Below are 26,546 nucleotides of genomic sequence, written 5' to 3'. Positions count from 1 at the left end.
GAGTCTACCTCTTTCTAGTGGTTCATAAATGTCGCAAATGATTACAATCAGTCCTCCACATTCACTGAGGTTAGGGGCACAGGACCTCCTCAGAAATAGAAAGGTAGCAAATAAATAGAATCATAGAGTTGGAAGAGACTTTATTTATTTATTTATTTAAAAGTTTTGTATACCGACCTTCTCACCTCTCTTGAGGGACTCAGACCGGTTTCCAACCATAATATCACATACAATCAATAAAACATCATAATACATATTACAGTAAAACATTAAAACAGCAATTACAATCAATAACTATAATGGTCAGTCGTCACACTAAAATCGTTGCTCATCATCCTCCATCCATATCTCAGGGTGTTGGCTCACTCATCGAATGCCTGTCTCCATAACCAGGTCTTCACTTGTTTCCTAAATGTCATAATAGAAGGGGCGGTTCTGATCTCCAGTGGGAGAGAGTTCCAGAGTCGAGGGGCCACTGTGAAGATCCCTTACCTTGCCAGCCGGGGTGGCAGGGCCTAGGAGAGGCAGGCTAGTTAGTTTCAGCCTTAGAAGGCCTGGCAGAGGGCAGCAGGAGCCATCTTAGTTTAGGGAAAAACTCCAGTTCAGAGAGGGTGAGTGGCCTAGGCCTGAGCCAGCCTGGAAACAGCCAGGATTGGTTTGTTAAAGGGGGGCGGAGTTAGCCTGTTTGGAGGGAAAGAAAGAAGCTGTTTTTAGTCAGTCAGTCTGTTGGTGTTAAGAGTTGGAGCAGGATTACAGTTTTAGGAGTTCGTGATTAGAATAGGCAGTTTGCCTGAAGTTTGCCAGCCAAGTGAGCTGTGGCAAACTTGGTACAGCTATTTAGGGAAGAAATAGCTGGGTTTTGTAGTAGTAACTGTAACAAAGACAGAACCATTCTCATGAAACCGCTACGCTTTTCAAGAACATTTTATCTCTAACAGCCAAGCTTATGAAACTGCATTCACTTCATTCTGTACTATACTAAATAAACTTTCCTTGGTTTTTTTTTAAACTTAAGCCTGAGTCAAGTGTACATTTGTGGATTTAGTCCCTTTTCTTTTTAAATCAACCTCATCTGTTTTCCTTCAAAGAAGCCATTTAGAAGTCACCGTACTTGGTGGTCTGAAAAGCTTTTTAGTAGTTTTAACCAGCTAGAGGGTTCCTGTTCATTTAGTTTATGGTGGCAGCGAAAGTTTAAATAGAGAGACATCCCCTCAAGCATTATATAAGTGCCAGTGAATTCTTTATTTTAAAGAAAGGACAGTTGGTGGGTCTGTTTGACCTCCCTGCCCAGACAGCATATAAGGAAGTTATTATAATTGGTGATAGATGGTGGGATTGATTGTATTGCCATCTGCGTAGCTATTATAGCCACCACCAAGAAGGCCCTGTCCCTCGTCCCCACCACACGCGCTTGCGAGGCCGGTGGGACCGAGAGCAGGGCCTCTCCAGACGATCTTAATAATCTTGATGGTTCATAGGGGAGAATACGTTCGGAGGCCATCCAGTCCAACCCCTGCCAAGAAGCAGGAAAATTGCATTCAAAGCACCCCTGACAGATGGCCATCAAGCCTCTGTTTAAAAGCCTCCAAAGAAGGAGCCTCTACCACACTCTGGGGCAGAGAGTTCCACAGCTGAACAGCTCTCACAGTCAGGAAGTTCTTCCTCATGTTCAGATGGAATCTCCTTTCTTGTAGTTTGAAGCCATTGTTCCACGTCCTAGTCTCCAGGGCAGCAGAAAACAAGCTTGCTCCCTCCTCCCTATGACTTCCCTTCACATTTTTATACATGGCCCTCATCATGTCTCCTCTCAACCTTCTCTTCTGCAGGCCAAACATGCCCAGCTCTTTAAGCTGCTCCTCATAGGGCTTGTTCTCCAGACCCCTGATCCTTTTAGTTGCCCTCCTCTGGTCACAGAATCAACAATTCCCTTCAATTGTGGTGCCCAGAATTGGATACAGTGTGATTCCAGGTGTGGTCTGACCAAGGCAGAATAGAGGGGTAGCATGACTTCCCTTGATCTAGGCACTAGACTACTATTTATGCAAGCCAAAATCCCATTGGCTTTCTTTGCCACCACATGACATTGCACAGGACAAATAAAATTATAAAGGCAAAATAATAAATAAAAATTCAAAAATAAATACTTATTTATTTATTTATTTATTTATTTGCAGTATTTATATTCTGCCCTTCTCACCCCGCAGAGGACTCAGGGCGGATTACAATGTACATATACATGGCAAACATTCAATGCCATAGACACACAACATATATAGACAGACACAGAGGCAATTTAACGTTCCAGCTTTTCTTGAGGGTATTCTGGCCACCTGGGGAGCTGTCCCTTCACCGACCATTTGTGACACTGATGAAGTACTTTCTCATTTTTTGCAAGCTTGCTGGAGATTTTTATGACCTCCATAGACACACAACATATATAGAAAGACACAGAGGCAATTTAACATTCCAGCTTTTCTTGAGGGTATTCTGGCCACCAGGGGAGCTGTCCCTTCACTGACCATTTGTGACACCGATAAAGTACTTCCTCATTCTTTGCATGCTTGCTGGAGATTTTTATTGCCTCGAAAATTAGTTAAATTAGTATCAAATTTAGTGGTACCTAAATTTCCTACTTGACGATGCAACTGTCTTTCGGGCTACAAAGGTCAACAGCAAGCTACACAAAATTGGTTGGAAGCTTACTCCGACCTGGGTTGGCTTCGAACTCATGACCTTTTGGTCAGTAGTGATCTTAATGCAGTTGACTTCCAGCCAGCTGTGCCACAGTACCAGTGCTAACTAAAACCTCTGAGGATGCTTGCCATAGATGCAGGCGAAACGTCAGGAGAAATGCCTCTAGAACATGGCTCTATAGCCCGAAAAAACCCACAAGAACCTAGTGATTCCAGCCATGAAAGCCTTCGACAAGCCTAGTAATTATTTGCACTTCTTCTTATGGGTATGCTGGAAGATTAACTTTATTGAAACATTTTCAGAGGAATTTCTTCCCCTTTGAGAAAAGCATTTCCTCCTAACTGTGCTCTTCCAGGCAGTTTTGGACTTCAGTTCCTGAAAGTTGGAGTTCAAACACCTGGAGGACCTAAGGCTGCTTTCAGGCAAACTTTCGAGATCTGGAACTACCGGTGGCTAGAGAGGACTTCCTGCAGTGTTTTGTTTTGCAAGGATGTTGTCCTCCTCTTCCTGGGATGGCCTCTCCCCCTTTTGCTTTCCTTTCTTTGGAGGAAAAGGAGAAAGACCTGAGCCTGAGTTCTTGGATTTAGATGGAAGAATCTGGTGGAGGGATGAAGGTGAGTGAAGACACAGAAAGGAAAGGAAAGGAAAAGTGGGTCTGATAGGAAATGTTGCAACTCCACCTTTGGGAGCAGGATGAGAAAGAGCAGGAGGGTTGCAACTGGAGTGTTCTGGGATGCATCTCCACTGGAGAAGGAGTGCACTTCAAACCCTTGACACTGTCCTGGAAATTGCAGTTTTCCAAGGTGTTTTCCTCTCCATACTACAGGTGTCCTGAGCCTATAGCATTCAGCTTGGCAGTTAAAAGTGGCACCACACTGCAGTATTAATGTACCCTCGATTATTGTGACCATTTTAGTTCCATTTTAAAATGTACTTTCTGCATGTTTTTAGTTGTTTTGCTTTTCAAAGCTGTGTCCCAATTATGGGAGGAAAAGAGGGATAATAAATAAATAAACAAATAAAATAGTTGATGAGGAGCAGAGAAGTGGTTGGTTATTTTTATTTCTCATGTCAGGGCAGCCAGTCAAATATATTACATTTCTAACAGAACAAAGCAAACAAACAGAGAAAATACAAAATGTGTGAGTTTGGTAGTTGATTAAATGTCCTTTGACCAGTATCTGGCCACTTGGAGTGCTTCTGATGTTGCTGCAAGAAGGTCCTCCATTGTGCATGTGGCAGGGCTCAGGGTGCATTGCAGCAGGTGGTCAGTGGTTTGCTCTTCTCCACACTCGCATGTCGAGGATTCCACTTTCCAGCCCCATTTCGGAAGGTTGGCTCTGCATCTCGTGGTGCCAGAGCGCAGTCTGTTCAGCACCTTCCAAGTCGCCCAGTCCTCTGTGTGCCCAGGGGGGAGTCTCTCATTTGGTATCAGCCATTGGTTGAGGTTCTGGGTTTGAGCCTGCCACTTTTGGACTCTCGCTTGCTGAGGTGTTTCAGCGAGTGTCTCTGTAGATCTTAGAAAACTATGTCTGGATTTAAGTCGTTGACGTGCTGGCTGATACCCAAACAGGGAGTGGGCTGAAGATGTCTCTGCCTTGGTCCTTTCACTATTGGCTGCTACTTCCCGGCGGATGTCAGGTGGTGCAATACCGGCTAAGCAGTGTAATTTCTCCAGTGGTGTAGGGCGCAGACACCCCGTGATAATGCGGCATGTCTCATTAAGAGCCACATCCACTGTTTTAGTGTGGTGAGATGTGTTCCACACTGGGCATGCATACTCAGCAGCGGAGTAGCACAGCGCAAGGGCAGATGTCTTCACTGTATCTGGTTGGTGAAAGAGGGAAAGTGGGAGCTACAGAGGAGGAAGGGGCACCCAGAGGCCATCCAGTCTGGCCCCTTTTCATAGAACCATAGATTTGGAAGAGACCTTATTTATTTATTTATTTATTTGCTGTATTTGTATACCGCCTTTCTCAGCCCGTAGGTGACTCAAGACAATTTACAGGGCAAAATTCAATGCTTATGATGTCATAAATACAATTAAAAACATAACATATAATAAAAACTAAACAAATCAATAAAATATAAATTCATAGTGTCTCTTTGTTAAAATGTTGTCCGGACTCATAGTCTAGTCGTTCCATTTTCCTGTGTCAGTTACTCTGCATTTGCAAACACTTCTTCAAAAAGCCACGTCTTGACTTTTTCCTGGAATATTAAAAGGGAGCTGGCCGATCTAATATCTATAGGAAGGGCTTTCCACAGCCGAGAGGCCACCACCGAGAAGGCCCTGTCTCTCATCTCTGCCAAACATACAAACGTAACAAAGGCAGTAATGAGAGCAGGGCCTCCCCAGGCGATCTTACGGTCCTCGATGGTTCGTAAGGGAAGATGCGTTCAGACATGTAAGTTGGGCCAGAACCGTTTAGGGCTTTATACAGGAAAGCCAGCACTTTGAATTGTGCCTGGTAGCAAACTGGCAGTCAATGGAGCTGGCGCAACAGAGGAGTTGTACGCTCCCTGGGCGCCGTTCTTGTTAGCAATCTGGCTGCCGTTCGTTGGACCATTTGAAGCTTCTGGAAGTCTTCAAAGGCAACCCCACGTAGAGTGCATTGCAGTAGTCTATACAGGATGTAACCAGATTGTGCACTACCGTGGCCATCCAGTCCAACTCCCTGCCATGAAGCAGGAAAATCGCATTCAAATCACCCCTGATGGCCATCTACCCCCTGTTTAAAAGCTTCCAAAGAAGGAGCCTCCACCACACTCCAGGGCAGAGAGTTCCACTGCTGAACAGCTCTCACAGTCAGGAAGTTCTTCCTCATGTTCAGGTGGAATTTCCTTTTTTGTAGTTTCAAGCCAATGTTCCACATCTTAGTCTCTCTTAGTTTGAAAGCAGCAGTCATTTTGAAAACTGGAGCTCTCAGGCAATGTCTATAAAACGAAGAACGTTGCTACAGCACTGATAGCTCTCCCAGCCAGCTGCAACTGTCATTTTGGAAACAGCAGCCATTTTGAAAACGAGCTCTGAGGCATTGGCTCCAAAATGAAGAAGAACATTGCTACAGCACTGATAGCACTCCCAGCTAGCTGCAACTCTTATCATTTTGAAAATGACAGGCATTTTGAAAACTGGCGCGCTGAGGCAAAGCCTATAAAATGGAAAAGAACATTGCTATAACACTGACAGCTCTCCCATTATGCTGCAACTGTCATTTTGAAAATGGCAGCCATTTTGAAAACTGTAGCTCTGAGGCGATGTTTATTAATAGAAGAGTATATATAAAATAAGCAAATTTTAAAAAAGGAGAAGGGCATTGCTATAGTACTGATAGCTCTCCCAATAAGCTGCAAGTGTCGTTTTGAAAAAGGCAGCCATTTTGAAAACTGGAGCTCTGAGGTGATGTCTGTTGCCCTATAGCCCTGAAAACACCTTTTCACCACAAACAGCACTCTGTCCAAGTAATCCAGAAAGTAAAAGTTTAGTAAAAGAAGAGTATATATAAAATAAGCAAATCTTAAAAGGAGAAGGGCATTGCTGTAGTACTGATAGCTCTCCCAATAAGCTGAAACTGTCATTTGAAAACGGCAGCCATTTTGAAGACTAGAGCTCTGAGGCGACATCTTCAAAATAGAGAACATTGCTATAGCACTGATTTTGTTGTTGTTGTTCATTCGTTCAGTCGTCTCTGACTCTTCGTGACCTCATGGACCAGCCCACGCCAGAGCTCCCTGTCGGCCGTCACCACCCCCAGCTCCTTCAAGGTCAGTCCAGTCACTTCAAGGATGCCATCCATCCATCTTGCCCTTGGTCGGCCCCTCTTCCTTTTGCCTTCCACTTTCCCCAGCATCATTCCCTTCTCTAGGCTTTGCTGTCTCCTCATGATGTGGCCAAAGGACTTCAACTTTGTCTCTAGTATCCTTCCCTCCAGTGAGCAGTTGGGCTTTATTTCCTGGAGGATGGACTGGTTGGATCTTCTCGCAGTCCAAGGCACTCTCGGCACTTTCCTCCAGCACCACAGCTCAAAAGCATCGATCTTCCTTCGCTCAGCCTTCCCTAAGGTCCAGCTCTCACATCCGTAGGTGACTACAGGGAATACCATGGCTTTGACTAGGCGGATCTTTGTTGCCAGTCTGATGTCTCTACTCTTCACTATTTTATCGAGACTGGACATTGCTCTCCTCCCAAGAAGTAAGCGTCTTCTGATTTCCTGGCCACAGTCTGCATCTCCACATTTTCTCCCTCTATTTTCCAGTTGTCAATCATTCTTGTTGCCATAATCTTGGTTTTTTTTATGTTTAGCTGCAACCCAGCTTTTGCGCTTTCTTCTTTCACCTTGATGAGAAGGCTCCTCAGCTCCTCCTCGCTTTCGGCCATCAGAGTGGTGTCATCTGCATATCTGAGGTTGTTAATGTTTCTTCCAGCAATTTTCACCCCAGCTTTGCATTCATCCAGCCCCGCACATCGCATGATGTGTTCTGCATACAAGTTAAAAAGGTTGGGTGAGAGGATGCAGCCTTGCCATACGCCTTTCCCAATCTTGAACCAGTCTGTTGTTCCGTGGTCAGTTCTGACTGTTGCTACTTGGTCCTTGTACAGATTCCTCAGGAGAGAGACAAGGTGGCTTGGGATGCCCATCCCACCAAGAACCTGCCACAATTTATTATGATCCACACCGTCAAAGGCTTTAGAGTAGTCAATGAAGCAGAAATAGATATTTTTCTGAAACTCCCTGCCTTTCTCCATTATCCAGCTGATATTGGCAATCTGGTCTCTCGTTCCTCTGCCTGTTCTAGCTCTCCCATTATGCTGCAGCTGTCATTTTGAAAATGGCAGCCATTTTGAAAACTGGAGTGCTGAGGCGATATCTGTTGCAGCCCAGCCACCTGCATGATCCCCTTTTCAGCCAAACACCACACAGATTAGCAAGAATAGTAAGTTTATTAAGAAACGAACAAAGGATGTCAGTTTTCAAAATGGCTGCTGTTTTCAAAATGACAGTTGCAGCTTACTGGGAGAGCTATCATTGCTATAACAATGTTCTCCATTTTGGAGGCCTCCCCAAAGAGTTCCAGTTTTCAAAGGCCTTTTGAAGGCAACCATAACGCTGATGTGGCCCTTGATGAAAATGGGCTTGACACTCCTGGTCTAGGTTCTCCATGACAGCCTTGTGCTGGCAGAGCCTTTCATTTCAACACAGTTTGCTGTTATCCATAGTTTCCTTTTTTTGCAGTAAATTCAGGAAAGTCTCCCCCATGGATACAGTGGTCAGACTATACTGTTTTTAACTTTTCATGGTTAGTTATTCAACGTCCAGTTCCATTCCAGACCTGAATCTTTGCTTTCAAAACTCTTTCTGTTTAAAATCTGAATGTTGTGTTATATTATTATTTTTTCTTTCAGTTTTCCAGGCAGTAAGCTCCATGGGGATGTTTAGACTGCTGCATTTTCCACCATCTCAGGCTAGTATTGTCTGAGGATGAAAATGGAGACCCGAGAATACCTTTCAAATCTTATACCAAGGCAGGTGTCACGGGAAGAGAGAGGGAGCTGCCATGTAAGGACAATGGAGGCATTCCTGCGAGAAAGACCAAGGGAGGTGAAACAGGACCCAAACAAAGACTCTCTTCAGCAGTGGGAAACCCTATGGCAGGAGCTCCTAAGGAGCATGGAAGGTCCTGACCCAAACTGGGGGGCCTCTGAGTCAAGGGAGGAGCCGTGGGACGATGCCAAAGCCTTCCTGGCCTCCTTTGAGCAAGTGGCCCAAGCCTGCCGGTGGCCCAAGGAAGAGTGGGTGCCCCGGCTCCTGCCAGCATTGAGCGGACAGGCCAAGCGGGCCTTCACTGGCCTAGAGGCTGAAGGCAGGGAGGATTATGGGAAAGTGAAGGCCGCCATCTTGCATGGGGACGCCATGCGGCAGGAGGAGCTGCGGCAGTATTTCCGGCATTTCCGGTACCGGGAGGCCGAGGGACCGAGAGGGGCTTATGGCCAGCTTCAGAAACTGTGTTGCCAGTGGCTGAAAGCTGAAAGGCATTCAAAAGAGCAGATCCTGGAGCTGTTGATCTTGGAGCAATTCATGGCCATCCTGCCTCCAGAGATAGAGGCCTGGGTCAAGGAATGTGGTCCAGAGACTTGCTCCCAGGCGGTGGCCTTGGCGGAGGACTTCCTCCAGAAGCAGCGAGAGCAAGAGGCCAAGAGGCAGCCAAATCAGGTGAGGATCGGTCATTGGGTTCCAGTCTTCTCTAAGGGCAGTTTTGTGCAAGGTGCCAACAGATCATCTTCATTTATCAAGTCATGTTGGCAGTGTGGTTAGGTCTGGAGTAAATAAAGTGTAGCCTCTATGGAGCTATCAGTCTTTCTAGGTCTTCCAGTACCTCCTCTGCTCTGATAGTTAACCCTCAGTATTGTTTTGGTTTTAAAAAGACCTTCTTTGCACCTGAAACAGCCATGGAAGGAGAAAAACATGGCAAAATTACCTTCCAAATCCCCCTGAGTAGGTGGGCATACTGAGTTTTTAATTTAAGGAAAAGTTAAAATACAGCAGATGTGAGGCGTGCCCTGTAAAGAGCAAATGCAGCTCCCATCAAATGCCCAGGCAGTAGGTTTCATGTAAAATTGTGACATGCAAAATCTGTGTTCAAGTCTCTTCTGGACCATTAAACTCATTGTGTGACAATGGGCCAGTTATTTTCTCTGGCCCTTGTCCTACTTTACAAATATTTTGAGGAATATGCTGAGCAGAGGAAAGCCCTATATGTGAGATATACATTTGACTAACAAGTGATAACTATTTTAGGTGCCGTTAGAGGAAGTGGGGACAGTGGGTTCTTCTGAACGTGGCCAAGCATTACCTGAAAAGGAGCAAAAGACACTTAGTGTGGAGACCAAAAATAAAAATGACGATGCTGGACCTTTGGGTAAGAAGAATGGGCTGTTTGTGTCCTTGGTTGTTGGTGATATTTCCCTAGACTAACCAAAGCCTGTGGCTTCTTCTCCCCCTTAGTAAGGCATTCCCTAAGAATCACAGTTGGAAGAGACCATGTGGGCCATCCAAACCAACCCCCTAGCAAGAAGCAGGAAAATCGCATTCAAAGCACCCCCTACCAATGGCCACCCAGCCTCTGTTCAAGGCCTCCAAAGAAGGAGACTCCACTGCACTCTGGGGCAGAGAGAGGAGGAAGTTAGGAAGTTCTTCCTAATGTTCAGGTGGAATCTTTTTTTCTGTAGTTTGAAGCCATTGTTCCACGTCCTAGTCTCCAGGGCAGCAGAAAACAAGCTTGCTCCCTCCACTCTATGACTTCCCCTCACATATTTATACATGGCCCTCATGCCTCCTTTCAGACTTCTCTTCTGCAGGCTAAACATGCCCAGCTCTTTAAACCGCTTCTCATAGAGATTGTTCTCCAGACCCTTGATCTTTTTAGTCGCTGTCCACTGGACACATTCCAGCTTGACAACATGTCCCTTAAATTGCAGTGCCCAAAATGGGACACAGTGTGATTCTAGGTGTGGTCTAACCAAGGCAGAATAGAGGGGTAGCATGACTTTCCTGGATTTAGACACTAGACTCCTATTGATGCAGGCCAAAATGCCATTGGCTTTTTAAGCTGCCGCATGACATTGCTGGCCTCATGTTTTAACTAATTTACCCATGAGGAGTCCAAGATCTCTTTCACGCGTCATCTGCAAACTTGTATGATCCTGCCTTCTAACACTTCATCTAAGTCATTAATAAAGATGTTGAACAGAACCAGACCCAGGACCGAACCCTGTGGCACTCCATTCATCACTTCTTTCCAGGATGAAGAGGAAGCAAACCTTTGGGTTTGTTCACTTAACTAATTCCCTTAGTACTTTGGATAGTCTAAGCCTAAGAGTCTGCCAGGTACATAGGGTTCCAAGCAGTTATAATGATTTGCCAGGAAAGATTGAAAGTTGTAGTATCTGGAAGGCCAAAGTTTCCCCTTTCCTGAGGTAAGTTAACGGACTACATGGAGAGACCCCTGACATCGAAATCCTCATCTGAATTATTGTATCTCGTTCTGGGCATCAAAGTTCAAAAATGTTCAGGGGAAACATACTGTAGAATCACTCTGGAGAATCTAGCAAATGCCTAGAGATAATTTTCCTTTAAGTGTAAGTAAGTTAAATTGTACATATGGGTTCTGCTGTTCTGGAGGCTGTAATATAGTGGGTGATGGAGTTACCAGTGGGTCCTGTGATGACACAGAATCATAGAGTTGGAAGACACTGTAAGCACTATCCTGTCCATCTCCATTCTGCCATGCAGGAAAACACACAGCAGATGGCCGTCCCACCTCTCTGTTTAAAAACCTGCAGAGAAGGAGACTCCACATTTCTTGAGGAGATGTGTGGGCACAGTTGCCCTCTTAGTTTGTCACAAACCTTTCTACCTTTTTCATAAACTATGTTGTGTATGTGTCAATGATCGTTGTTACACCTGATGAAGGAGATGTATAAGGGGGAAAATGTAACTAAATAAACATGAAGCTATTGAACCACAGAAATTGATGCTGTGTGAGGAACAGAAGGAATGAAAAATAGAAAATCAGTATAGGTTTCACTTTCTCTTTCAACTCTTATTCAAGATTCAGAAACTTTCTCAGACTATACAATTTTCATGGTGAGAATGGGTCTTAATTTGCCTTCTGCTGTATTTTCAACAGGCGATGAAAGGAAAAGTGAGAATGAGGGGCAACTAGGTGAAGATTCCTCAGAAAGAACAGAGTGTGAAGCATTGAAGGAGAATGTTTGGAGCCAAGATGGGCCAGTAAGCCAAGACAGAAGCCACACGGAAGAGCCAAAAGGCAAATCCTTCCAATTACAGGTGGGAGACTCCCACGAAATCTCAATCCAGCAGGAAAGCGAGGAAGGAAAAAAGGGGACTGCTTTCTCCAGTCTTCATAGTAGAATTCACCCTGAGGACGAATCAGGTTTAATGTCTGCAAAGACTTTCAATCAGAGAAAAAACCTGAGTGAATGTGAAACGCTTTATGTAGGAACGAGTTCCAACATATACTTGAATCAAAGTATTTCTACAGATGAGGGACAGTCTGTGAATTCGGACCTTGGTAAGATGAAGCACCCAAGGATCCCAAAAGGGGAGAAGCCGCATCAGTGCTTGGAGTGTGGGAAATGCTTTGGTCGGAGTGACTCTCTCAAGTCACACCAGATAATCCACACAGGGGAGAAGCCGCATCAGTGCTTGGAGTGTGGGAAATGCTTTGGTCGGAGTGACTCTCTCAAGTCACACCAGATAATCCACACAGGGGAGAAGCCGCATCAGTGCTTGGAGTGTGGGAAATGCTTTGGTCGGAGTGACTCTCTCAAGTCACACCAGATAATCCACACAGGAGAGAAGCCCTATAAATGTACAGAGTGCGGAAAGAGTTTCAGTGACCGGTCCACCTTTGTCCAACATAAGAGGCTACACACCAGAGAGAAACCATACACCTGTTCAGAATGTGGGAAGGGCTTCAGCCGAAGGACCTACCTGATTCTCCATCAGAGAATCCATGGCCAGAAAAGATACCACGCTGAACATGAAACGCTTTATGAAGGGACGAGTTCCAACATATACCTGAATCAAAGTATTTCTGCAGATGATAAACAGCCTATGAATCCAGACCTTGGTAAGATGAAGCATTCAAGAATCCAAAAAGGGGAGAAGCTGCATAAATGTATGGAGTGTGGGAAATGCTTTGGTCGAAGTGACCATCTCAAGTCACATCAGATAATCCACACAGGGGAGAAGCCGTATAAATGTTTGGAGTGTGGGAAATGCTTTGGTCGAAGTGACCATCTCAAGTCACACCAGAAAATTCACACTGGGGAGAAGCCCTATAAATGTACAGAGTGTGCAAAGAATTTTAGCGACTGGTCCACCTTTGTCCAACATAAGAGAATTCACACCGGAGAGAAACCATACACCTGTTCAGACTGTGGGAAGGGCTTCAGCCGAAGGACCTACCTGACTTTACATCAGCGAATCCATGGCAAGAAAAGATACCACACGAGAATCAGCACTTCCTGAATGCTGGCATGGCTGTGTCTTTTCACCGAATGCAACCAACAGTATAATGGCATCTTTAATATATATATCTCTTTATTAAGAATTTACAAAACACAAAACACAAAAGCGAGAGAGAGAGAGAATGAGAATATAATAATAAGATAAAGAAAGAAAAAATGAAAATGTATGAGCTCCACTTTCGGGCTTCTTCCTGGAGGTTTTTTTTCCCTTTTCCTTTTTTCTGCCTTTTATTTTTTTTTATCTCTTTTCTCCCTTTTCTTCTTTGAGCTCTGCTTTTGATGGGTAGATTATTTATTTCCTTATCGTTATCTTATTGTTGTTTTACCTTAGGGATTCAGTTATCAATGTCCAGTCTGTTTTTTTCCCCTTCCCTATCTTTTCTTTGGATATCAAGTAGGTTAACCTATTCATATTTCTTATGTCTATAAACTTTTTGTTCCAGTCTTCCAATTTGGATATTTCACTTTTTCTCCACAGTCTCATGTAGCATATTCTTGCAGCTGTTGTTGCTAAGAAGAGAAGTTTGCCTATGTTGCTGTCTAATTTTTGTTCATTAATTCCTAATAAAAATATTTCTGGCTTGAATGGTATCTTTATTTTTAGTATTTTTTGTATCTTTTCATGTATTTTCTTCCAAAATATTTTTGCTTTTTTTACATGACCGCATGTGGTAAAAGGTTCCTTCCACCTCCCCACATTTCCAACATTTTGAATTTATATTTTTACAACATTTCCTTATTTTGCTTGGTGTCATGTACCATCTGTACATCATTTTGCCCAGTTCTATTTTAGATCGTAAGCACATGTATATTTCATTTTTTAATTCCAAATTGTCTCCCACTTTTCTATTTCTATTGATCTTCCAATTTTTTTTTTTTGCCTAAAGGGAGAATGTGTGGATGATTATTGACCTGATAGAATATTATGAGAGGACAATTAAAAAAGAGGTAATGTTTCTGGCCCTGGATGCTGAAAAAGCATTTGATAATGTGAAGTGGGATTTCTTTAAATTTCTTATGAAGGAGATGGAAATGGGGTACTATTTTCAAAACATAATCGAAGCTATATATAAAAATCAGGAAGTAAAAATAATAATAAATAGGCAAGAAACTAAAACTATAGAAATACAAAAAGGAACAAGGCAAAGATGCCCATTGTCACCTTTAATTTTCATATTAACACTGGAAGTCCTGCTGAATAAAATAAGATATTATAAAGAATTGAAAGGAGCAATGATAAATGGTCAATCATACAAAATTATGGCTTTTACCGATTATATAACATGCGTAATTGAAGACCCAAACCAAAATCTAAAAAATTGGCTAGAGACAATAATGGAATTTGGAGCAGTGGTGGGATTCAAAATAAATATGGAAAAAACAAAAGCAATAACAAAAATAAAAATAAAAAATGGAAATATTTGAAAAAGTTGGAATATTCAGATAGTCCCCAATATAAAATACCTCCACATTACAATCACACCTAAAAATGCACAACTACTAATTACGGGAAAATTGAATGGGATTAAAAATGATTTGGAAAAATGGAAAAATTTAAAGATGCCCTTTTTGGGCAGAATTTCAAGTATAAAAATGAACGTCCTACCAAAAATGATCTTCCTTTTTCAAAACTTACCAATAAGGAATCAAAAGCATCTAAAGGAATGGAACAAAGACATCAAAATATATTGTATATACATATGATATTTATAATATTATAATGTGATGCAATATAATAATAATATAATTATATATTTATATTACATGTAATATTACTAATAATATTAGAACATAATGGTATAATACAATATAGTAATAATTAATATTGATATTGTACTATTCTAATAACATAATATATTATGTATATATATCTTGTAAGCTGCTCTGAGTCCCCTTCGGGTTGAGAAGGGCAGCATATAAATTTCGCAAATAAATATTTGTAGCCCGCCTTTCTCAGCCAGGCTACTCAAGGTGACTTATAGATTTGGCAACAATTTGATGCTATACATTCCTAAAAGTACAATTAAAACATTCAACATATTATAAAACCATATAAAAACCATTCAAAATACATGATCACCAGTGTCGTCCTGTTAAACACATTGTCCAGCAGGAACGTCTAGCCATTCCATGTTCATTCTTCATAGTTCATCATCATTATTATTATGCAGCATTTCCCAATGCATGTTCAAAGAGCCTAGTTTTAACTCTTTTTCGGAAGGTCAGGAGGGATGGGGCCAAAATAATATCCCAAGGGAGGGAGTTCCACAGCCGAGGGGCCACCACTGAGAAGGCCGTGTTTCTCATCCCCGCCAGACACGCCTGCGAGGAAGGTGGAATCGAAAGCAGGGCTTCCCCAGATGATCTTAAGTTCCTAGATGGTTCATAAGGAGAGATACGTTCAGACAGGAAAGCTGGGCTGGAACCGTTTAGGGCAGTGTTTCTCAACCTTCCTAATGCTGCAACCCCTTAATGCCGTTCCTCATGTTGTGCTGACCCCCCAACCATAACATTATTTTCATTGGTACTTCATAACTGTAATGTTGCTACTATTCTGAATTGTAATGTAAACATCTGATGTATTTTTATTCACTGGTCCAAATTTGGCACAAATATCCAATACGTCCAAATTTGAATACTATTGGGGTTAGATTGATTTTGTGATTTGAGAGTTGGAGTTGCTTGGATTTATAGTTCACCTACAACCGAAGAGCATTTTGAACTCCACCAACGATGGAATTTAACCAAAATTGGCACACAGAACTCCCATGACCAACAGGAAATACCGGAAGGGAAGGTGGGCATTGACCTTGAGTTTGGGAGTTGTAGTTCACCAACATCCAGATAGCACTGTTGTCTCAAACAACGATGGCTCTGGATCTAATTTGGCACGAATACTCACTATCCCCAAATGTGAACATTGGTGGATTTTGGGGAAAATAGACTTGATGTTTGGGAGTTGTAGTTGCTGGGATTTATAGTTCTCCTAAAATCACAGAGCATTCTGAACCCCACCAAAGATAGAATTGGGCCAAACTTCCCACACAGAACTCTCATGACCAACAGAAAATACTGTATTTTCTGATAGTCTTTGGTGACCCCTCTGACATCTCCTCACGACCCCCCCCCCCCAGGCCAGGGGTCCTGACTCTCAGGTTGAGAAACGCTGGTTTAGGGTATAAACGCTGGTTTAGGGTGGAAGGCTTTGGAGGTTACACAACAAGCACCTCATTTGCAATTAGAAAACTAAAAACAGTTGATTCCTATAGAAATGTTAATATAAATAAATAAGGGTAGATAAAGGTATTCCCCTGACATTAAATCCAGTCATGTCCAACAGTGGGGTGTGGTGCTCATCCCCATTTCTAAGCCTTACTTACTTACTTAGACGATCCCTCGTTGGACGAGTCAGATGGTCTTCCTTGATGACTATTTTTGTGGGTTTGTAGGTGGCTGTGGAGCCCTATTCTTGACCCGCATCTTCTCCCACAGTGAAGGCATTGGTTTCCAGGTGGAAGGCGGTCCCGGTTGGGGTTGGCTTCGGCTCGTGCGCCAGCTGCGCCCGTATCTTGGGAAGTCTGACTTGGCCACGGTGGTACACGCTTTGGTCACATCCCGCCTCGACTACTGCAACGCTCTCTACGTGGGGCTGCCCTTGAAGACGGCCCGGAAGCTCCAGCTAGTCCAGCGCGCGGCAGCCATGTTGTTAACCGGAGCGGGACGCAGGGAGCATACAACGCCCTTGCTGTCCCAGCTCCACTGGCTGCCGATCTGCTACCGGGCCCAATTTAAGGTGCTGGTGTTATCCTACAAAGCCCTAAACGGTTCCGGCCCAAAATACCTTGAGAACCGCATCTCGGCCTACAAGCCCACGAGGACCTTGAGATCATCTGGGGAGGCCCTTCTCTCAGTCCCGCCTGCCTCACAGGCACGCCTGGCGGGGACGAGAGAGAGGGCCTTCTCGGTGGTGGCCCCCCGGCTATGGAACTCCCTCCCTGCTGAAATCAGACAGGCGCCTTCCCTTATGGCCTTCCGCAAGGGCTTGAAAACCTGGCTCTTTGAAAAGGCCTTCAACTAAGTGCTATGTTTTGGAATGACCACCGGAATGGACTAGGACTATGAGATTGAGTATGACCCAAACATGACGTAGCGGATTTTTAGTTTAATTAGTTGTGTATTTGTAGGATGTATGTTATGGTCTTGACTTATTGTAACCCGTTGTCTTTCTATGTTCTTTGTTTTGTACACCGCCACGAGTCGCCTTCGGGCTGAGAGTGGCGGTCAATAAGTGCAAATAATAAAATAAATAATAAATAATAAATAATAAAATAATAATTGGCTTGACGCGCCTTCCTCCTGGCACGTTTCTCTCTTTCACCCTCCACTCGTGCCTCCTCGAATTCTGCAGCACTGCTGGTCACAGCTGACCTCCAGCTGGAGCGCTCAAGGGCCAGGGCTTCCCAGTTCTCAGTGTCTATGCCAGAGTTTTTAAGTTTGGCTTTAAGCCCATCTTTCAATCTCTTTTCCTGTCCACCAACGTTCCATTTTCCGTTCATAAGTTCAGAGTAGAGACGGTGGTCAGGCATCCGGACAACGTGGCCAGTCCAGCGGAGTTGATGGCAGAGGACCATCGCTTCAATGCTGGTGGTCTTTGCTTCTTCCAGCACACTGACGTTTCTAAGCCGAAGAGTCGGCATTGTCCATAGACACTTCCAAGGTCATGTGGCTAGCATGACTGCATGGTGCGCCGTTAATTTCTCCAACTTACTCATCAGGGAAAAAAACCCTGCAATTTGTTTATTTATTTATAATAATACTACAATAAATAAATAAATTGCAGGGGTTTTTTTTCCTTATGAGTAAGTTGGAAAAATTATTTTACTAAAATAAAATTTGCAATAGCAGAGGAATTTCTTTCCCCTTTGGGAAAAAGCACTTCCTCCCAGCTTTTCAAAACCACGTGTTTCCCAGGCTCTGCTCTTCCAATGTTTTGGACTTCAGCTCCCAGAGTTCCTGCTCCTTGTCCAAAGAAGCGGAGGCTTCTGGGAGTTGGAGTCCAAAAGCTGAGGACCAACTGCTGCTTGAAGGCAAACCGTCGAGATCTGGAACTACAGGTGGCTAGAGAGGACTTCCGGAAGTGTTTTGTTTTGCCCGGATGTGGTCTGTGGCCTCTTCCTGGTTGGGCTTCTCCTCCAAAAGCGGCTTCTTGGGGAACTCCTGCCTTTGGCTTTTCTTTCTTGGAGGAAAAGGAGAAAGATCTGAGCCTGAGTTCTTGGATTCAGATGGAAGAAACTGGAGGGAAGAAGGTGAGTGAAGACAGAGGGAGGAGATGAAAGGAAAGGCGACTTCTGATGGGAAATGTTGCTGTAGTGTTTTGGGATGCATCTCCACTGGAGAAAGAATGCAATTCACAGCCCTGACTCTGCCCTGGCTCAATCCTGGGAGTTGCAGTTTTCCAAGGTCTTTTCCCTTCTCTGCTGGTGCCTCCCTAAACCACATTTCCATTTCTAAGCCGAAGAGCCGGCATTGTCCATAGACACCTCCAAGGTCAGGTGGCCAGCATGACTGCATGGAGCGTTGTTTCCTCCTGTCAAAGCGGTAACTATTGATCTACTCACATTTGCATGGTTTTGAACTTCTAAGTTGGCAGAAGCTGGGGCTAACAGCGGGATCTCACCCCCCCCTCCCTGGATTCGAACTGCCAACCTTTTGGTCAGCAAGTTCAGCAGCTCAGTGGTTTAAACTGCTGTGCTACTGGGAGCTCGAAGAGCACCGGACGCTCTCTGAAAGAATCTGTATCCACAGATTCTCTATCCATAGTCACAATGGCTCTTTCAAAGCGGCCATAATGCTCATGTGACCCTGGAGGAAAATTATTTTGACACTCCTGGCCTAGGTTCTCCAAGGAAACTGTTTACTAGTAGAGTTGTTCATTTCAATAAAGTTCACTATTATCCAAGATTTCCTGTTTTTGCATTGGGGAAAGTACACCCCATGCATACAAAGAGCTTTTATCTTTTCATGGTTTCTTATTCTTCTAATGTTAAATACAGTAGAGACCAGTCCCATTTCAGCCTTGCATTTTCTGGAACTCTTATTTTTCAATGTTGTGCAATATTCTTCTTTGTTTCTTTTCATTTTCCAGGCAAAAAGCTCCATGTGGATATTTAGACAGCTGCATTAGAGTCTAGCATTCCCTACCGTTTGAGGCTAATATTGTCCAAGCATGAAAATGGAGACCCGAGAATACCTTACAAATCTTATACCAAGGCAGGTGTCACGGGAAGAGAGAGGGAGTTGCCATGTTGAGGCGATGGAGGCATTCCTGCGAGAAAGACCAAGGGAGGTGAAACAGGAGCCCAACAAAGACTCTCTTCAGCAGTGGGAAACCCAATGGCAGGAGTTCCTGAAGAGCGTGGAAGGCCCTCACCCAAACTGGGGGGCCTCTGAGTTGAGGGAGGAGCCGTGGGACGATGCCAAAGCCTTCCTGGCCTCCTTTGAGCAAGTGGCCCAAGCCTGCCGGTGGCCCAAGGAAGAGTGGGTGCCCCGGCTCCTGCCAGCATTGAGCGGAGAGGCCAAGCGGGCCTTCACCGGCCTGGAGGCTGAAAGCAGGGAAGATTATGGGAAAGTGAAGGCCGCCATCTTGCACGGGGACGCCATGCGGCAGGAGGCGCAGCGGCAGTGTTTCCGGTGTTTCCGCTACCGGGAGGCCGAGGGACCTAGAGGGGCTTATGGCCAGCTTCAGGAACTGTGTTGCCAGTGGCTGAAAGCTGAAAGGCATTCGAAGGAGCAGATCCTGGAGCTGCTGGTCTTGGAGCAGTTCTTGGCCGTCCTGCCTCCAGAGATAGAGGCCTGGGTCAAGGAATGTGGTCCAGAGACTTGCTCCCAGGCTGTGGCCTTGGCGGAGGACTTCCTCCAGAAGCAGCAAGAGGCCAAGAGGCAGGCAAACCAGGTGAGGACTGTTCATTGGGTAACAGAATTCCCAAAGGGCTGCTTTGTGCAATGTGACAACAGATCTTCTCAATTTATCAAGACAGGGGGGCAGTGTGATTAGATCTGGAGTAAATAAATGTAGCCTGTATGGGGCTGTCTTTCAGCCTTCTTTCATCTCCCAGCATCTCCTCTGCCCCATTAGGTAGCTCTCTGTTTACTTTGTGGTTTTAACAAGACCTCTTTTGTGCCCGGAACAGCCATGGAAGGAGAAAAACATGACAAAATCCCCTCACAAATTCCCATGATGAGGTTGGAATATTGAGTTTTTAATTTAAGAAAAAGTTGAAATACAGCGGGGGTGTGAAGTGCACTGCCCAGAGCGAATGCAGCCCTCATCAAATGCCCAGGCAGTAGTTTTAATGTGGGATTGTCACTTATGAGGTCTGGGTTCAAGTCCCTTCTGGATCATGAAACACATTCTGTGATGATGAGCCAGTCATTTTCTCCGGCCATGAACTTCCTCACAAATATTTTGAGAACTGTGTAGAGCAGGGCAAAGCCATATGAGATATACGTTTGTCTGACAAGTGATAAATATTTTAGGTGCCGTTAGAGGAAGAACATACTGTGAGTTCCCCTGAAGCTATTCAAGTCCTACCTGAGATGGAGCAGAAGAAGCTTAGTGTGGAGACCAAAGAGGAAGATGACGACAGGGATGCTGGACCCTTGGGTAAGAAGAATGGGCTGTTTTGTCCTTGAAAGTAGGGGATGTACTTCCTAGACCAACCATAGCACTGAGGCTGCTTCTCCCCTTAGTAGGTCCTTCTCTTTGTCCTTTGGGTAGTCTAAGCCCAAGCTTCTACAAGGTACATGGGGCTCCCAGCTCCTGTAATGCTTTGTCAGAAGAGATTTAAAGTTGTAGTATCTGGAAGGACAACATGGGCAGACCCCTGGCCTGGAAATCCTCATCATCACATGTCAATCCTCACCTGGATTATTGTATCCACTTCTGATTATTAAAGTTCAAAGAAGTTCCAAGGGAAACATACCATAGAATCACCCTGATGAAGATGCGTGGGCACAGTTGCCCTCTTAGTTTGTGGCAAATTCTTGTACCCTTCTCATAATCCGTGTTGTGTGTGTGGGTCAGTGAATGTTTTTATACCTGACGATCTGTGTAGGGGAAATAATCTGATACATGTTGTGACTCAGCTGGAATCACAGAGTGATGGTATCAATTATTCTGATGGGGATAATCAGATGGGAACCAAGGATGTTCATGAGTTAGACGAGGAAGACCAGGATCAGTGGGCAGAAGTTCAGTTGTTTCCCACAGCAAGGGTTGACACTGGGGAAAGTGAAACTACTGAGACTGAGAGCCAGGTGCTTGATGAAGGAAGAGAGGATGTAGGAAGGGAGGAAAGTTCTCGGCCAGCTAACGAGGGATTTGATCTCGATGGGGCCGGTGATTTAGATAGGGCTGATCGCTTGGAATTGAAAGTGCGAAGGAGTGTCAGGATCGCCGGGAGGTGAGAGAGAGAGAGGCCTGAGGCCATAGGAACGCCTTCATGCTGGCCCAAGAGTATTAAACAGACTGTTTGAATGTGCCTCAGTGTCAGAGCAACTTCACGCTTTAACCAAGAGACTTTGGGATTTATCTTGTAGCTTTTCATGTTCATGTTTTAGGACTTTGTCACATATTTAAGGTACTTTGCCTTGCCTGTGTCTTCATGGATCTTGTTTGCCTATGTTTCCTTGGATTGATCTTTTGAAATATACTTTTGCTTTTTGAACTTTTTCTCTTTTATTTTAAATAAAACTGCAAAGACAACTGCTGGTGTGTTCTTCGGTGTCCAAAGCAAGGTGGTTCTACTCTGAGGTGTGAGAATACATTAAGCTTGTTGAACCACAAAAATGGATGCTGTGCGAGGGACAGGAGAAAATGAAAAAAAGTAGAAAAACAGTATAGGGTTCAATTTCTCTTTGAGCTCCTATTGAAGAGCTCAGTTTACCTGTCTGAACGTATCTCCCTTTACGAACCACTGCGGAAACTAAGATCTTCTGGGGAGGCCCTGCTCTTGGTCCTGCCACCATCAGAGGTGCGTTTGGCGGGGGCAAGAGACAGGGCCTTCTCAGTGATTGCCCCCCCCCCCCCAGGCTATGGAACTCCCTTCCTGGCAATATTAGATCAGCCCCCTCCCTCCTGTCCTTCAGAAGGGACCAAGCCTTTGGGGCAGTGCAATGACGCAATAATAGAATGGTGTCCTGAGATGGTTATTAAGCAACTGGTTTTAAAGTGGATATAAGTGATTTTAATGTATGTATGTATATATATATATATATATATATATATATATATATATATATATATATGGTATTATGTCCCAAGATTGAATGCCTGCTGTATATATGTTGTGAGTCCCCTGCGGGGTGAGAAATAAATGTTTTAAATAAATAAATAAATTTTCAGACTATAGAATTTTCATTGGTCCATCAAAACAAAGAGAGATGGGATGATCCTGACTTCACCAGGGAAGACTTTCCAAAGACTTGGGTGTAAGCACTCTGTCTTGTTCCTCCTAAACCTTCCTGGGAAGCTTCCTGGTGGTGTTGTGAGAATGGGTCTTAATTTCCCTTCTTTATTTCCAACAGGTGATGAGTGGAAAAGTGAGAATGAGGGGCAACTAGGTGAGGATTCCTCGGAAAGAACAGAGCGTGAAGCATTGGAGGAGAATATTTGGAGCCAAGATGGGCCAGTGGGCCAAGACGGAAGCCATACAGGAGAGCCGGAACCCAAATCCTTCCCATTTCAGGTGGGAGACTCCCAAGAAATCTCAATCCAGCAGGAAAGGGAGAAAGAAAAAAGGGGGACTGCTTTCCCCAGTGTATATAATAGAATTCTCCCTGGGGACGAATCCATTTTAATGTTAGAAACGACCTTCAGTCAGAGTGGAAACCTTACTGAATGTGAAACGCTTTGTGAAGGGACGAGTTCCTACTTATACCTGAATCAAAGTATTTCTGCAGATGAGAGACAGTGTATGAATTCGGATCTTGATAAGATGAAGCATCCAAGAATCAAAAAAGGGGAGAAGCTGTTTAAATGCTTGGAATGTGGGAAATCCTTTGGTCGGAAGGCCCACGTCAAGTCACACCAGATTATCCACACTGGTGAGAAGCCGTATCAGTGCTTGGAGTGTGGGAAATGCTTTGGTCAGAGCTCCCATTTGCTTAGGCATCAGAAGAGTCACAGGGGCGAGAAACCACACCGCAACTTTGTCAACAAGCCAAGTCTCATTCAGCACCAAAGAATGAACACGAGAGAGAAGCCCTATAAATGTACAGAGTGTGGAAAGAGTTTTGGACACCGTGGAAGCCTTAGCTTCCATCAGCGGATACACACAGGAGAGAAGCCATATACCTGCTCTGAATGTGGCAAGAGTTTCTGCAATCAGTCTAGCCTTGTCAGACATATGAGAATTCACACCGGAGAGAAACCGTTCACCTGTTCAGAGTGTGGGAAGGGCTTCAGCCAAAGTTATAGCCTGACTTTACATCAGAGAATCGAGGGCGAGAGAAGCTGCCACAGAAAAACTCAGCATTTACTGAATGCTGGCATTGATAGTCTTTTCTCCCAATTCAACAAACAGTTTAGTGGCATCTAAAAAATAAATACCCTATATCAGGCATCCTCAAAGTTTTTAAGCAGAGAGTTAGTTCATAGTCACTCAGACTGTTGGGAGACCCGGATGGACTTTGGTTGGAATAAAACCATGAACGAATGCTTAAAACGCAATAATTGAACACAAAAAAATTGATCACAGTGGGCAGGGAAGGTTGCAAAGATTAGAAGTTTAAAAGCACTGGGTGAGAGAGCAATGTAATGTATCTGGACAGGGGATCCGGCGGATGAAAATAGAGATTAATTGCACTAGCAGGTAAATAAAGTGCTTCTAAGGGCATTTTTGCAGAGTTTGGCCAGGTCAGGGATTATTGCTCATTCAGTGATTGAAGGCAAAACACAAATGAGCAATACAATATTTAAAATGAATAATAATTCAAAATCCTGGATTGATTTATCCACAGGTCAATGTAAGTAGTGCACCCTACTTATATAGAAAAGGGCCCATCTCTGTATCTGAGTAGAGTGGCAAAAGGCGAGAACTTAATCCATCTTTGGAGAATCTAAAAGAAGCACTGATCCTCTCTACCCTCAGCCATGGCATTGTTTATGTCACTTTTCAATGCTTGGATAGGATATGTCTGGGAGGATCACAGAAAGGATGTTTCTCCTTTATGGACAATAAAGTGATACCAGAATCCATAACTTTGGCTCCAAAACATGTCCATGCATCAGAAATGACGTGTGGAAGAGTCAACACGTAAAATCCTTTGACCAACACGCACCAGATATAAGAAACATCCCCTTTTCTAGGGTCTCCACCATTGTGCTGAATGTGGGCAAAGCTTCTGTTACCTGTCGCACCAGATATGCCACCAAAGAGCCCACACTGGAGAAACACCCTCTCAGTGCTTGGATTGTGGAAAGTGCTTCAGCTAATGGAATGACCTTCTTGACCACTGAAAACTTCACACAGGGGAGAACCCACACCAAAGCTAAATCTGTAGAAAGACCTTCAGCGACATGTCACAGTTCGTGATACACCAGAGGTTGTGGCATAATGTAAAATAAACCACGTGTAGTTCATGTTTGATCAGTCCACATAATGCCTTGCCAGAGAAAGAAAATATGCCATGCAGGTAAACAGTAAATAACACGTAGTTTACTCTTTGTAGTTCAGAACAACAATGTGATCAGTTGTATCAACTCACATAGTGTCATTTTATGAGAGATTTAAAATGGTTTTTCTTTGTCCATGTGGATAAACTCCTTCAGCAGCACATGAAGCGAGAGTACACTCCAAACTCTGCCTCTCTCTGCTTCTCTCTTCAAAATCCCTCTCTGTGCTTGCATAGCTCAAGCCTGAACAAAAATGCAATAGTATCCAAAAGTCCCAGGCTCAGCCATCTCCCCAGCATTGCCAGACCAATCAACCTCATGCATCTTATTTTACAGCTGACACACACACTCACTGATTCCTTGCATGTTCCAACAGAGGTCGCTCATGAAATAGAATAGAATAACTTTATTGTGATTGTACAATGAAATTAAATGCTTTCCTCAGTGTACATCTCAAAAGCAGCACACCCATCCTTCCACACTCCAACCGCCACCACACAGCCCCCAATGCCTCATCAGTGCAAAATGATGGAGTTCAATATAGTTACAGCTCTCAATCTGTTTGTTCTTTTTTTGTCTTCCTACATCATCTGCCAGATGGTAATAATAAAAAAGGGTATGCTTGGTTAAATGGTTCCTTCAGAATGTTCTGAATTTTATGAAGGCTGTGGGAATTATAATATTCTTCCAAAGAGGGGAGAGGGTTGCCAATGATTCTCTGGGCAGTAACGATGACCCTTTGGAGCTCCTTCCTATCTGTCACTGTGCAGTTACCAAACCATGTGCAGATGTAGTAGGTTAGGATACTATAGTACAGCAGTAGAAAGTCACCAGCAGTTTTTCATTCAGTTGTTGGTTCCTTAGAAGTCTCGGTCAGTACAGTCTCCTGGGCCCTCTTATGTTGTTTAACATCTACATGAAACTGCTGGGTGAAATCATCTGGAGTTTTGGAGTCCGATGCCATCTGTACGCAGATGACGTCCAACTCTTATCATTTCCACCAGATGCTAAGGAGGCTGTGCAAGTCCTGATCCGGTGCCTGGCCGCTGTGACGGTCTGGATGAGGGTGAGCAAATTGAAGTTGAATCCAGACAAGACAGGTCCTCCTGGTCAGTCGCAAGGCCGAACAGGGCATAGGGTCATAGCCTGTGTTGGATGGGGTTACACTCCCCTTGAAGGCACTGGTTCGCAGTTTGGGGGTCTTCCTGGACTCATCACTGAGCCTGGTATACCAGGTGGCAGCGGTGACCAGGGGAGCTTTAGCACAATTGAAACTTGTGCCCCAGCTGCGCCCGTACCTTGGGAAGTCGGACTTGGCCACAGTAGTCCATGCTCTCATTACATCTAGGATAGACTACTGCAATGCACTCTATGTGGGGTTGCCTTGGAAGACTGCTCGGAAGCTTCAAATAGTCCAAGAAGAGGCAGCCAGGTTAATAACTGGGGCGGCATACAGGGAGCATACAACTCCCATGTTATGCCAGCTCCACTGGCTGCCAGTTTGCTACCAGGGCACAATTCAAAGTGCTGGCTTTGGCCTATAAAGCCCTAAATGACCTCAGCCCAATTTACCTGCCCAAACACATCTCCCCCTATGAACCATCGCAGAGATTAAGATCCTCTGGGGAGGCCCTGCTCTCCCTCCCACCATTGAAACAGGTGGGATTGGTGGGGACGAGAGACAGGGCCTTCTTGGTGAAGGCCCTGAGAAATACTGGAGTACACCGTTCTGGAGGTTTTATTGCAGTAGAAAACCGCCTTCTTTGCCTAAGAAAACCCTTTGCAATCCAGGGGGAGATCATCAATATACAGCAATTTTAGCAGCACACATTTGATAAAGAATAGACAGAAAGTTTTGAGATTGCAATCATACAGTTGGAAGTGTCCCCAAGGTCCATCCAGTCCAACCCCCTTCTTTCTGCCAGGCAGGAAAAGCACAATCAAAGCACCCCCGACAGATGGGCATCCGTTCTCCAGATCTACTATTAGCTATGGATTACAATCAAGCCAAAGCACTTATTAAACAACGTATCACAGACACAGAGCGCCAACTAGATCTGGCCTCGGCTCCAAGCTTCCTTATCAGTGAAGACAGCAGATACCTTGCCTCCCCTATGGCAT

The 26,546-nt window shown here is 44.4% G+C and overlaps 2 protein-coding genes across 2 annotated transcripts; both read left to right on the top strand.

The window, feature by feature from the left end:
- Positions 1 to 3,174: 3,174 nt before the first annotated feature.
- On the top strand, positions 3,175 to 13,337 carry LOC132766170 (zinc finger protein 397-like). Its single transcript, XM_067465228.1, has 4 exons — positions 3,175 to 3,308; positions 8,102 to 8,909; positions 9,495 to 9,615; positions 11,386 to 13,337. The coding sequence occupies exons 2-4, from the start codon at positions 8,178 to 8,180 to the stop codon at positions 12,750 to 12,752; spliced, it is 2,220 nt and encodes a 739-aa protein (XP_067321329.1). The 5' UTR covers positions 3,175 to 3,308; positions 8,102 to 8,177; the 3' UTR covers positions 12,753 to 13,337.
- Positions 13,338 to 17,914: 4,577 nt separating this feature from the next.
- Positions 17,915 to 25,056, top strand: LOC132766070 (zinc finger and SCAN domain-containing protein 31-like). Its single transcript, XM_060760412.2, has 4 exons — positions 17,915 to 18,057; positions 18,897 to 19,703; positions 20,288 to 20,414; positions 22,337 to 25,056. Exons 2-4 carry the CDS (start codon positions 18,978 to 18,980, stop codon positions 23,347 to 23,349), a joined length of 1,866 nt encoding a protein of 621 aa, XP_060616395.2. The 5' UTR covers positions 17,915 to 18,057; positions 18,897 to 18,977; the 3' UTR covers positions 23,350 to 25,056.
- The last annotated feature ends 1,490 nt before the right edge of the window (positions 25,057 to 26,546 follow it).

Source organism: Anolis sagrei, chromosome 2 (genome assembly GCF_037176765.1).
Source record: "Anolis sagrei isolate rAnoSag1 chromosome 2, rAnoSag1.mat, whole genome shotgun sequence".
In the NCBI taxonomy this organism is placed as follows: domain Eukaryota; kingdom Metazoa; phylum Chordata; class Lepidosauria; order Squamata; family Dactyloidae; genus Anolis; species Anolis sagrei.
This window is presented reverse-complemented; position numbering and strand designations above follow the sequence as displayed.

Coding starts and splice junctions, on each gene's coding strand:
- LOC132766170 (XM_067465228.1), top strand. CDS start 8,178: ATGAAAATGGAGACCCGAGAATACCTTTCAAATCTTATACCAAGGCAG. Junction 8,910..9,494: donor CCAAGAGGCAGCCAAATCAG/GTGAGGATCGGT, acceptor TAACTATTTTAG/GTGCCGTTAGAGGAAGTGGG. Junction 9,616..11,385: donor TGACGATGCTGGACCTTTGG/GTAAGAAGAATG, acceptor TATTTTCAACAG/GCGATGAAAGGAAAAGTGAG.
- LOC132766070 (XM_060760412.2), top strand. CDS start 18,978: ATGAAAATGGAGACCCGAGAATACCTTACAAATCTTATACCAAGGCAG. Junction 19,704..20,287: donor CCAAGAGGCAGGCAAACCAG/GTGAGGACTGTT, acceptor TAAATATTTTAG/GTGCCGTTAGAGGAAGAACA. Junction 20,415..22,336: donor CAGGGATGCTGGACCCTTGG/GTAAGAAGAATG, acceptor TATTTCCAACAG/GTGATGAGTGGAAAAGTGAG.